The sequence below is a fragment of the Temnothorax americanus genome, unplaced genomic scaffold (genome assembly GCF_048541705.1).
Source record: "Temnothorax americanus isolate GAGA-0224 unplaced genomic scaffold, ASM4854170v1 Scaffold20, whole genome shotgun sequence".
NCBI classification, from domain to species: domain Eukaryota; kingdom Metazoa; phylum Arthropoda; class Insecta; order Hymenoptera; family Formicidae; genus Temnothorax; species Temnothorax americanus.
The window spans coordinates 547,501-559,934 of NW_027509339.1; the positions used below are offsets into that span (position 1 = coordinate 547,501).

General features: G+C 30.3%; 2 protein-coding genes across 2 annotated transcripts in view; both read left to right on the plus strand.

Annotated features, from left to right (window-relative positions):
• The window catches only part of LOC143897328 (uncharacterized), a 17,147-nt gene extending 7,350 nt beyond the window's left edge, over window positions 1–9,797 (plus strand). The window contains exons 7-11 of the mRNA XM_077405913.1: window positions 2,912–3,446; window positions 3,673–4,035; window positions 4,221–4,405; window positions 4,645–4,936; window positions 9,607–9,797. Coding sequence (XP_077262039.1) covers window positions 2,912–3,446; window positions 3,673–4,035; window positions 4,221–4,405; window positions 4,645–4,936; window positions 9,607–9,782 — 1,551 coding nt within the window. The 3' untranslated portion in view covers window positions 9,783–9,797. The remainder of the gene's footprint in view (window positions 1–2,911; window positions 3,447–3,672; window positions 4,036–4,220; window positions 4,406–4,644; window positions 4,937–9,606) is intronic.
• Window positions 9,798–9,914: 117 nt separating this feature from the next.
• LOC143897557 (cytochrome P450 6k1-like) lies at window positions 9,915–12,007 on the plus strand. Its single transcript, XM_077406368.1, has 4 exons — window positions 9,915–10,517; window positions 10,695–10,879; window positions 11,124–11,424; window positions 11,541–12,007. Exons 1-4 carry the CDS (start codon window positions 10,487–10,489, stop codon window positions 11,720–11,722), a joined length of 699 nt encoding a protein of 232 aa, XP_077262494.1. The 5' UTR covers window positions 9,915–10,486; the 3' UTR covers window positions 11,723–12,007.
• Window positions 12,008–12,434: the final 427 nt, after the last annotated feature.

Sequence of the window (12,434 nt, forward strand, 5' to 3'; positions counted from 1 at the left end):
TGCATTTATATTTATTGCACCATAAATCGATAGCACACTAAGAAATTGATTAATTATGCATTAATTCTTAACAGTTGCGTTTAACAATTTATCTACATTTTTATTTATAATATAAAAATTAAAATTTTTTTTGTTCCAAATGTTTTCCTTGTGGTATGTGTTGTATATCGTGTTAAAAATAACTCATTTTTGGCCCAAAAAGGGAGGCAAGCAATTATTGCTAGCTCATGTTCAGAAGGGTGAGAAATGAGTACGCCCAGTTATTACAACATGATGGTTGCGCAGTATAGCTTTTTGTAAACTTATTTTTGGGCTTTATGTTATCTTCGTGCATACAACATCAATAAACTCAGTGATTATTGATGTTTTTAATAAAGATATAGTAATTAATTTTAATAATACTTTCGTCATTGAACTGGAGTGCGCTAAAATACGCTCGATCCTACTATACCATATATTATATTACTTGAATGTTTCTGTTCTCAAATAATAGATCAATTATTTTGAAGAAAAAAAACGAGGGTGCAACGCCATTACAATTTGGAAAAAGAACTTGAATGTCTCAAAAATTGTGTTTTATAATATAAATTCGTGTTTTTATTTAACATATATGTATTATGTGTTTTAATTAAACGTTGTCTAAATCATTTAAATTCGGGGTTTTTAAATCATAATTTAAATAATATTTTAAATACACACACCGCTGTGCTTTATTATCATATAAATTATTGATTTTACTGTTAACACGTAGAAAAAGTTTTAACTATACAATTCAGTAATACTTAATTCTCCAGTTTTTATTGTCTATGTTTTAAAATCAGATAATTTTGTCGCATTCAACACGTTTTCTTACATAGAAATAGAGTAAAATCGAAAATTAATTTAGTATAAAAATTAAATACAAAAATTCAATTCGTAACTAATACGAGTCTAAAGCATGGTAGCAACGAATTTATAATATGAATTCTTAACATATTTTACTAATTTTTGTAGCGTAAACGATCATCTATGGCTATTTTTATACACCAGCAAATATTAATAGGTCTGTCCTTTAACTACAGGTCCTTAATTCTTTTTATTATACGCGTTTAGGTCTCGGAACCTTCGAATGAAAGGTAGATACGGATTTTCGATCGATAAAGAAACTTACTATGACATGAGCTTCAGTTTTTCGACACTGGGTAAATCACCCCACGTGGCACAGGCACACGTGCCACGTGCTCGTTTTTGGGTTAACAAGTATCGCAACTAACTTACAATTAGCCAAAATAATAGAGACACTATAATAGAGAATAATAGAGAATAGGCACGAATTTATCTGAGATAATATTAAAATCCTAGATATTGAAAAATCCTACATTTAAAAAAGTATCTCTAAATTTTATTTTACATTAAAAGACAAAATATTAGCATTAACCTACAAAAGGACACATTAGATATGTCTTTGTAATGATTGATTATTCACCGAGAGACTGTTGAGAGACTTCCATATAACTGACATCTTCTATTTGTTTTTATTTATTTTCTTGTTTTATTTATTGACAAGCTTCTTTCCTTTATACATATACTTCATGATATTGGTTGGTACCATTTTTACCTTGTAATCGAGGCTAGGCTAAACGCTAAACCTTCAGTCGTTGCGCTGATCTTAGACAGAAAGCATTATCTCGTATCGAACTCAAACACTAGTGATTGTTGACTGTTAGGTAAGTAGATTACATTATCACATAACCACCTAAAAATTACTATTTATTAGTTAATTCCGTTAACATGATTTTTTATTTATAAGGCAGCAGTCAATACCACTGGTTGATTTTGTTAACAAACTTCGCGTCGTGACCACTGATTTAAAGTACACGTCACTTTCATTTTATTTTGACGATTTTAAGATTATAACCGAATTTTAATTTTTAACAGTAAACATTACTAAATTCATATATAAACAATATAAGAGGATAGGGCTATATAACGAACAAAGCTGGGAACACGTGCTTAAAACATGTATTATAAATTAGTAAACTGAGAAACACAAACGTTTTGATTTTCAATATGATCATTTTCAGTGCGCAATATACGGATAAGAATAATTTCAATGGAAAATCGCAAATTAATGACAATTGCAAAATTCAAACGGAAAAAAAATTAATATCTCGCATTATAAGAAAAAATTGAACGGATAAATTACATGTGTACTATGTGGCCTTATTGAGAGGCACTTAGAAGCTATTTCCGCCTTAATTTAACAATTGTCATTAACTTGCACTTTTTCGTTGGAAAAATTCTCATCCCTATATATTGCGCACTGAAGGTGATCGTGTTGACAGTCGAAACATCTGTTTGTTGTTGTATCAGTATATAAAAATTTATAATACGTATTTTAAGCACGTATATTTAACATTGTTTTAAATTTTAATTGTTACATTGAAGAAAGTCGGAAACATAAATCTGTAATTTGTACTTATGTTTGTATTAAAGTTAATTTTTCTATTTTATATAATTTTATATTTTATATAATCTCGTTTTCACACAACGGCGTTTTGCTCTTATTTGCCTTAAGTTCGGAATTGATTGTATATGTAAAGACTGTATTTCTTTTTTCGTCCAAATTTTATATATATTCACTTTATGCTCGTCGGATAGCTTAAGATTAATTAATTTACCTACCATCGCGACGCTGAAGACGGTTCAAAGTAGAGCCGAAACGTGCACAATTTGTATTAAATTTGTATTAAATTGTCAATTAAATAGCAATTGCTTTATACTTCTAGAGTTCCCAAAATGTAACTTTTTCTTAAATACCAATTAGTTATTATTTTCTAAGTCAGTGACAATTGTCTCTCTTCATTATCCTAAAATATTAAAATATAACATTCTCTATTTTTATACAAATGTAAGAAATATATTTTTATAGAGAAGCTGCGAAATGGCGTTCATGACGAACAACTGGATCCTAGATGGCATAATAATTTTAACAATTCTCATTATAATCTACTTTCTCATGACTCGTAATTTTAACTACTGGGAAAATCGAGGCGTTCTGGAAATAACACCAACAATTTTCAACGGTAATTTTGGCGAATGTTTAAATCGAGAGAAAGCCCCTTCATACTTCCTAAAAGAACTCTACGATCGAGCGAAGGATAATAGTAAACCTTATATAGGTTTCTACATTTCTGGCGTACCCTTCTTATTGCTTCGCAAACGCGAAATCATTAATCACGTCTTGATAACAGACTTTCATTATTTCTGCGATCGGTACTCTTCGGCCGATCCAAAGGATCGTATTGGTTACGCTAATCTCTTCTTCATAAAAAATCCAACTTGGATGAAATTAAAAACGAAATTGATGCCATTTTTTAATAACAGCACACTGGAGAAAATGTTTGATCTGATGCTAGTGTGCGGGGAGCATTTAGATAAATATCTCGACTCGCTGAAATTGAACGGTAAGTTGGAGGGTTCTATTGAACAATTCGTGAAATTAGAAAATTTAGAAAAAAGGCAAAGTTTGTGACTATATAATCACAATTATCTGTAAAATTTTTGGTGATGTTAAAATAATTTATGTTATTCTACGCACGAAGATGTTCGCCCGTGATAATAAAAATCTGAAAATGAGTGTAATATCTCTACAACAAATTTAATCAACTGATGACATTGATTTGCCCGCAGGTAATGGACAAATAACCGACGTAATGGATGTAAGTTCAAAATTAACCGTGGATGTGATCTGGAGCACTGCTTACGGACTCGACGTAAACACGTTCGAAGATCCTTTCAGCAAACTTGGCCAAATAATGTTAAACGATAAATATAACCGTGGCTATGAGATGCTCCACATGCTCTTCCTTCCACATGTAACTAGTATGGGTAAACTAAAAGTGTTCCAAAAAGAGACCACCGTTCTTCTGCGCAAAATTTTCTGGCAGACAATGACGAGGCGCATGAAATCTGGCGAGAAGAGAAACTATCTCATCGATATTCTGATCGAGCTCAAAAAGAACAGTAGTTATGAAGAAAGGATTGAAGACTTTAGTAAGCAAAATAATTACGTTTACATATAAGCTTATATAAGTATAAATAAAGATGTGTAACATAACGGCTTTACAATGACAAAATCAGAGTAACCGTCAAGTCCGATCAATAATCATGCGATAATTAAATTTAATCGCGGCAGATATCAAAAGCCTTCAAAACTCTAAAGATGTATTAAATTTCAGCATTCGATGACGATGATCTATTGGCACAAGCAGCTAGTTTCTTCTTATTTGGTTTTGAAACCTGCTCAACGACTACGGCCTTCGCGTTGTATCAACTCGCGGTTCAACCTGAGATTCAAAAAAATCTGCGAAAAGAACTTCTCAAAGCACTCGAGAAATCCAATGGAAAAATTACATACGACATGGTACGTGACTATCATCCACTATTTTTCTCTCATAAATTTTTTATTTTTTAAAATTATTTTTAGTAATATATATTTTTAAATATAATTTTATACATATTTATATAATTTATAATGCAACAAAAATATATTTTAAGTCAGAGAAAATGAATTAAAAATTAAGATAAAACCTTAAAATTTTTACTATGTGCAATTCTAATTTAAATTAAAAATTATTTTTATGCATGGTTTATTATTACTAGATACAAACGTCATTACCGTATCTCGATATGGTGATCTTAGAAACTTTGAGAATGTACCCACCATTGGGGTTCCTAAATCGCATGGCTACGAAAAATTATAAAGTGCCAAAGTACGATCTTGTAATTGAGGAAGGTACACCGGTTTACATATCGATACTTGGCCTACACTATGATTCGGAATATTTCCCCAATCCCGATATATTCGATCCAGAGCGATTTAAGAAAATGAATAAACGTAAGAGACCGTCAGGCGTTTATTTACCATTTGGAGAAGGCTCACATGAGTGTATAGGTATAAGAAAATAAATTTTAATATAAAATATAAGCTTTTTATATATTAAGATAATAATATACATTTGTTCACTTCTTCGTTAAAATATTATATAATATTATACTGTTATATGTTTTGTAGGTCGACGCTTTGGGCTTATACAAATAAAGTTAACACTGCTTATGATCTTGAGCAAATACGAAGTGGAATCGTGCGAAAAAACTTCGGTAAAAATTGATCCAAGGGAACCGATGTCATTGCCATTAAACGGTGTATTATATCTCAATGTCCGAAAACTTAATGCTATTTAAAATTAATATTAATGCTATTTAAAACTTGACGGAATACTTATTTAGACGAAGTATGTATTATTATCTTTTTATCCACTCAAGCAGCGTTTTGATAAGAAATCTGTGATTGAATGTAAAAATTAATAGAAATAAATATGTTGTGCTGGATATTCTGTTCTTTGCGTTCTAAAATAATTTATAAAATCAACCAATGTATACGATATTAATAACAAACACCGGAAATTTATAACTCGGATTGTATCTCAAAGCAAAGATTGTCTAAGTTTCTCAATTGAATTGCAAGTACAGGTCCTAACTTTTATTATATGGATTAGGTCTCGGAACCTTTGAATGAAGGGTAGATACGGATTTTCGATCGATAAAGAAACTTACTGTGACATAAGCTTCAGCTTTTCGACACTGGGGTGTTTAAAATCACCCCACGTGGCCCACGTGCACGTTCTTGGGTTAAGGAGCATCGCAACCAACTTACAAGTAAACCTCGAGAACCCTCAAATTCTGATTTTAATGAAACTTTCCATACATATAGGCTACGGTCAACGTGACGCTACAAATGTTTTGGAGCGTTCTTCTTCTCTTTCTTTCTTCATTGAAAGAAAAGAAAAGAAAAATGCTTCGAAGCAATTGTAGCGTCACGTTCACCGTAGCCATAGAGGAAGTAAGAATAAGAAGATGAATTTAAAAATCTTCTGGTGCGGCCTAAAAACGCTTTAAAGGATGAGAAAGCACGAAAAATATTCGAAATATAAAAAAATATTTTACATAAGAGTTATATGGTAAAAACGCTATTCAACAATTAATTAATAATATTTTGAAAAAATAATTTAGAAAAGAATTGTATTAAAAATTAGAGAATATTTTTTTTAATGGAAAATTTTATAAAAATCAGAATTTACAGTTTCGCGAAATTTTCTCGTTAGCCAAAATATTAGAGAGTACCCTTGTAGTAGTTTTAAAACATAGATCAAATGGACATGCACTGAAATTTTTTACATTAAAAGACAAAATAATAGCAATAACCTACAAGAGGACACATTAGGTGTGTCATTGTAATGATTATTCACCGAGAGACTTCCATATAACTGACATTTTCTATTTGTTTTTATTTATTTTCTTGTTTTATTTATTGACAAGCATTTTTCTTTTATACATATACTTCATAATATTGAAGTTGGTACCATTTTTACCTTGAAATCGAGACTAAACCTTCAGTCGTTGCGCTGATTTTAGACAGAAAGCATTGTCTCGTATCGAACTCAAACACTAAGTGATTGTTGACTGTAAGTACATTACACATTATCACATAATCACCTAAGAATTAATATTTATTAGTTAATTCCTTTGATACTTTTTTTTATTTATAAGGCAGCCATTTGTAATAAATTATTAATTAAATGTTTACTCACGCTACATAATGTTAACTTACGCACAACTAATTGAGTTAGACTCTCAAAGTCTATATTTCTTTGTTACTCGTAATATTCGTTAATATTCTTAAAATCAGATACGTAGTTAAAACACATAGAAACTAAATCAAATTCCACGGTTAAATTGCAAATATCGCGTTAACAAAACAGTTTTAAAAGGACTAGAATCAAACAATCAACAATCATGTTACAACAGTTGTCCAGAAAGCATGATTTGTGTTTTTGTTAAATAACAATTGCTTATATTTCTAGAGTTTCCAAAAGCCTTTTTTTCTTAATGTCTTAAATATCGATTAATTATTATTTTTTAAGTTAGTGATACTAATGTCTCTTCAATCTCCTAAAATATTAAAATATAACATACTCTATTTTTATACAAATGTAAGAAAAATATTTTTATAGAGAAGCTGCGAAATGGCGTTCATGACGGACTATTGGATCTTAGATGGCATAATAATTGTAACAATTCTCATTATAAGCTATTACTTTCTCATGACTCGCAATTTTAAATACTGGGAAAAACGAGGCGTTCTGGAAATAACTCCAACAATTTTCGACGGTAATTTCAAGGAATGTTTAAATCGAGAAAAAGCCCCGTCATACTTCCTAAAGAAACTCTACGATCGAGCGAAGGATAATAGTAAACCTTATATAGGTTTCTACATTTCTGATGTACCCTTCTTGTTGCTACGCAATCGCGAAATCATTAATCACGTCTTGATAACAGACTTTCATTATTTCTGCGATCGGTACTCTTCGGCCGATCCAAAGGATCGTGTTGGTTACGCCAATCTCTTCTTCATCAAAAATCCAACTTGGATAAAATTAAAAACGAAATTAATGCCATTTTTTAATAACAGTACACTGGAAAAAATGTTTGGTCTGACACTAGTATGCGGGAAGCATTTAGATAAATATCTTGACTCACTGAAATTGCATGGTAAGTCCGAGGGTTCTATTGAACAAGTCGTGAAATTAGAAAATTTAGAAAGGAGGAAAAGATTGTGACCATAATCACAATCATCTGTAAAATGTTTGTGGTGTTAAAACAATTTATGTTGTTCTACGCACGAAGATGTTCGCTCGTGATAATAAAAATGCGAAAATCAGTATAATATCTACAGCTAAACGGATTTAATCAATTGATGACATGCCCGCAGGTAATGGACAAATAATAGATGTAATGGATGTAAGTTCAAAATTAACCATGGATGTAATCTGGAGCATTGCTTATGGACTCGACGCGAACATGTTCAAAGATCCAAATTTCAGCAAACTGGGCAAAATAATGTTAAAAGATAAATATAACCGCGGCTATAAGATGCTCCACATGTTCTTTCTTCCACATGCAACTAGTATGGGTAAACTAAAAGTGTTTCAAAACGAGACCACCGATCTTCTGCGTAAAATTTTCTGGCATACAATGACGAGGCGCATGAAATCTGGCGAGAAGAGAAACGACCTCATCGATATACTGATCGAGCTCAAGAGGAACAGTAGTTATGAAGAAAGAATTGAAGACTTTAGTAAGTGAAATAATTATACGTTTACTTTATTTATACTTATATAGATGTGTGTAACATAACGGCTTACGATGACAAAATCAGAGTAACCGTCAAATCCGATCAATAATCATGATAATCAAATTTAATCGCGGCAGATATCAAAAGCTTTCAAAACTCTAAAGATGTATTAAATTTCAGCATTCGATGACGATGATCTATTGGCACAAGCAGCTAGTTTCTTCTTTTTTGGTTTTGAAACCTGCTCAACGACTACGGCCTTCGCGTTGTATCAACTCGCGGTTCAACCTGAGATTCAAAAAAATCTGCGAAAAGAACTTCTCAAAGCACTCGAGAAATCCAATGGAAAAATTACATACGACATGGTATACGTGACTATCATCCACTATTTTCCTCATAAATTTTTTATCTTTATAAATTATTTTTAGTAATATATATATTTTTTAATATAATTTTATACATATTTATGATTTATAATGCAAAAAAAATATATTTTAAGTCAGAGAAAGTGAACTAAAAATTAAGAGAAAACCTTAAAATTTGACTATGTGCAATTCTAATTTAAATAAAAAATTATTTGTATGCATTGTTTATTATTACCAGATACAAACGTCATTACCGTATCTCGATATGGTGATCTTAGAAACTTTGAGACTGTACCCGCCATTGGGGTTCCTAAATCGCATGGCTACGAAAAATTATAAAGTGCCGGAGTACGATCTTGTAATTGAGAAGGGTACACCGGTTTACATCTCGATACTTGGCCTACACTATGATCCGGAAAATTTCCCCAGTCCTAATATATTCGATCCGGAGCGATTTAACGAGGAGAACAAACGTAACAGACCGTCATGCGTCTATTTCCCATTCGGAGAAGGCCCACATGAGTGCATAGGTAAGAAAATAAATTTTGATATACAATATAATAAGCTGTAACTGAGAGCTGACGCTGTTGTTTAAGCGATAATTACAGAGTTTTTAATATGTAATATATAAATAATTTGACAAACGTTTCGGTCACATAATTGGACTCTCTTCAGTGTATACAATTAGAATGCAGTTGGAACCGTAGTCCATAGCGTAGTAACATATGTGCAGAAAGTATAGATGCCGGTTTCCAAACAACGCGACCGTTGCCTTAATTTCAGAACAAAAGAGACAAGTGAACTTTTTTTAGTCAATGTTCAAGAAAGTGAATTAACTTATAATCATATAGAATTAAAATATTGCACAGTATTACCTGACAGTCAAATCAATTGAAATCTACATCTCTTATTACTGTATTTTATATATTCAAGAGAGATTTAACCTTTATTTATTTATAATAAATTTCAATATAAGCTTTTTATATATTAAGATAAAAGTATACATTTCTTCAGTTTTTCTTCGTTAAAATAATATAGAATATTATATTGTTATATGTTTTGTAGGTCGACGCTTCGGGCTTTTACAAATAAAGTTAACACTGCTTATAATCTTGAGCAAATACGAAGTGAAAGCGTGCGAAAAAACTTCGGTAAAAATTGATCCAAAAGAACCCATGACATTGCCGTTAAACGGTGTATTATACCTCAATGTCCGAAAAATTAATACCAGTGCTATTTAAAATTTGACGGAATACTTTTTTAGACGAAGTATGTACTATTATCTTTTTATGGACTCAAGCAGCGTTTTGATAAAAAATCTGTGATCGAATGTAAAAATTAATAGAAATAAATATGTTGTGCTGGATGTTCTGTTTTTTGCGCTTTAAAATAATTTATAAAATCAACCATTGTACGTTATCAATAACGAATCCTGAAATTAATAACTCGAATCGTATCTCAAAAAACAAAGATTATCTAAGTTTCTTATTTAAATTGCAATTACAAGTATAACAATATAAATATTAGATAAAGCAAGCAACGTAGATTTAGTTTGACTTATAATAACATAACTTTAAACTTATTTTTTGCAATGTTAAAACTGGCGTTCATGTTTATTGCACCATTAATCGATAGCACACTAAGAAACACGTGGTTAATTGTGCATTAATTTTTCACCAGTGTTCAACGATTTTTCTACATTTTTTACATTTATGATATAAAAATTTAAATATTGTTTTTACGTGCCAAATGTGTTTCTTCGTATATATGGTATATATTACTTTTCCAAAAATTCTCTACAACAAGAAGTCAAAAATCTTTTTAAATTTATTTCATTTTTTAAAACATAGATTAAATAAGCACAAATTTGACTGGGATAATATTAAAATCTCAGATAATGAGAAAATTTACATAAAAGTAGTATTAGGTTGGCCAATATATAAGGATGGATAATGAAGGAAGAATTGAAGACTTTAGTAAGTGAAATAATTATACGTTTACTTTATTTATACTTATATAGATGTGTGTAACATAACGGCTTACGATGACAAAATCAGAGTAACCGTCAAATCCGATCAATAATCATGATAATCAAATTTAATCGCGGCAGATATCAAAAGCCTTCAAAACTCTAAAGATGTATTAAATTTCAGCATTCGATGACGATGATCTATTGGCACAAGCAGCTAGTTTCTTCTTAGTTGGTTTTAAAACCATCTCAACGACTGCGGCCTTCGCGTTATATGAACTCGCATTGCAGCCTGAAATTCAGAGCATGCTAAGAAAAGAAATACTCGAGGTACTGAAGAAATTCAATGAAAAAGTCACATACAACATGGTATGCAACTATTATCCGTTATTTTTTTCTCGTAAAAATTTTTTATTTTTATAATTTATTTTTAGTGATATATTATCTTTAATATAATTTTATACATATTTGTGATTTATAATGCAAAGAAAATATATTTTAAGTCACAGAAAGTGAACTAAAAATCAAGATAAAGTCTTATTTGACTATTTGTAATTATAATTTAAATGAAAAATTACTTTTATACAATGTTTATTTAGTTTATTATTACCAGATGCGGCCAAACTCACGGTCATTTCCGTATCTCGATATGGTGGTATCGGAAACTTTGAGAAAATATCCGTCACTAGGATTTCTGAATCGCATGGCTAAGCGAAATTATAAAGTGAAGAAGCACAATCTCATAATTGAGAAGGATACGCCGGTTTACATCTCGGTGCTTGGCCTACACTATGATCCGAAATATTTTCCCAATCCCGATATATTCGATCCGGAGCGATTTAACGAGAAGAACAAATATATCATACCCCAAGACGTCTATAGCCCATTCGGAAAAGGCCAACGTATTTGTATAGGTAAGAAAATCAATTTTAATATATCATCTCTATATACATTAAGGTATTAATATGTATTTCTTCAGTTCTTTTTCATTAACATAATATAGAATATAATACAGTTATATATTTTATAGCCAAAGGCTTCGGGCTTTTGCACACGAAGTTAGCCCTGCTTAAGATTTTGAGTAAATACGAGGTGACACCGTGCAAGAAAACTTCGATACCAGTGGAAATTGATCCAAGAGGGGCTATGACAGTGCCGTTGAACGGTGTATTATATCTCAAGATCCAAAAAATTAATTCTAATGCTATTTAGAACAAAATACATTTTTAGCCAAAATAAATATACAATTATCCCTTTACTTTAACGACGCAATCAGTGTTTTGATATAAGAAATATGTATGATTAAATATAAAAAAATTAATAGACATATAAATAGATTATGTTGGATATTCTATTTTTTTACGTTTTAAATTAATTTCGAAATCCTTTAAATCTTTTATACACATATATAAATTAAAATTTAAAATTTAAAATTTAAAATCTTTAAGTGTCCTCTAATATATGTAACCTGTTTTTATTTGATCACATCCGATAGAAATAGATCAATCTATAGAGGCCTACCACCACCCCCGCCGGATTCCGATCAGCGGTCCTCTTTTATTAACAATACATTTTCTTTACATTTTTATCATTTATTTTAATCTTCTGTAAAAATTGATATTATTTGAAATTTAAATTGGTATTTAATAATTTAATATAAAATACTAATTTTTAAAATACATTAAATAAGTTTTAATACAAAAATTATTCAATACAAAAATTAGTATTATTAAATATATATTTATATATAAAAGTTGTTATTAGATATTAAAAATATAATAATAATAAAAATAATTATATTTATTATTATTATATTAAGAATATTACTTTTATTTTGTCTACAATTTTTTCTATCGAGTTATATCTTCTTGTCTCTGCCTACCCGAATCCCTACCTACCTACCCGTATTCCAATCTAATAGTTC

Coding starts and splice junctions, on each gene's coding strand:
- LOC143897557 (XM_077406368.1), top strand. CDS start 10,487: ATGGATAATGAAGGAAGAATTGAAGACTTTA. Junction 10,518..10,694: donor AGGAAGAATTGAAGACTTTA/GTAAGTGAAATA, acceptor ATTAAATTTCAG/CATTCGATGACGATGATCTA. Junction 10,880..11,123: donor AAAAAGTCACATACAACATG/GTATGCAACTAT, acceptor TATTATTACCAG/ATGCGGCCAAACTCACGGTC.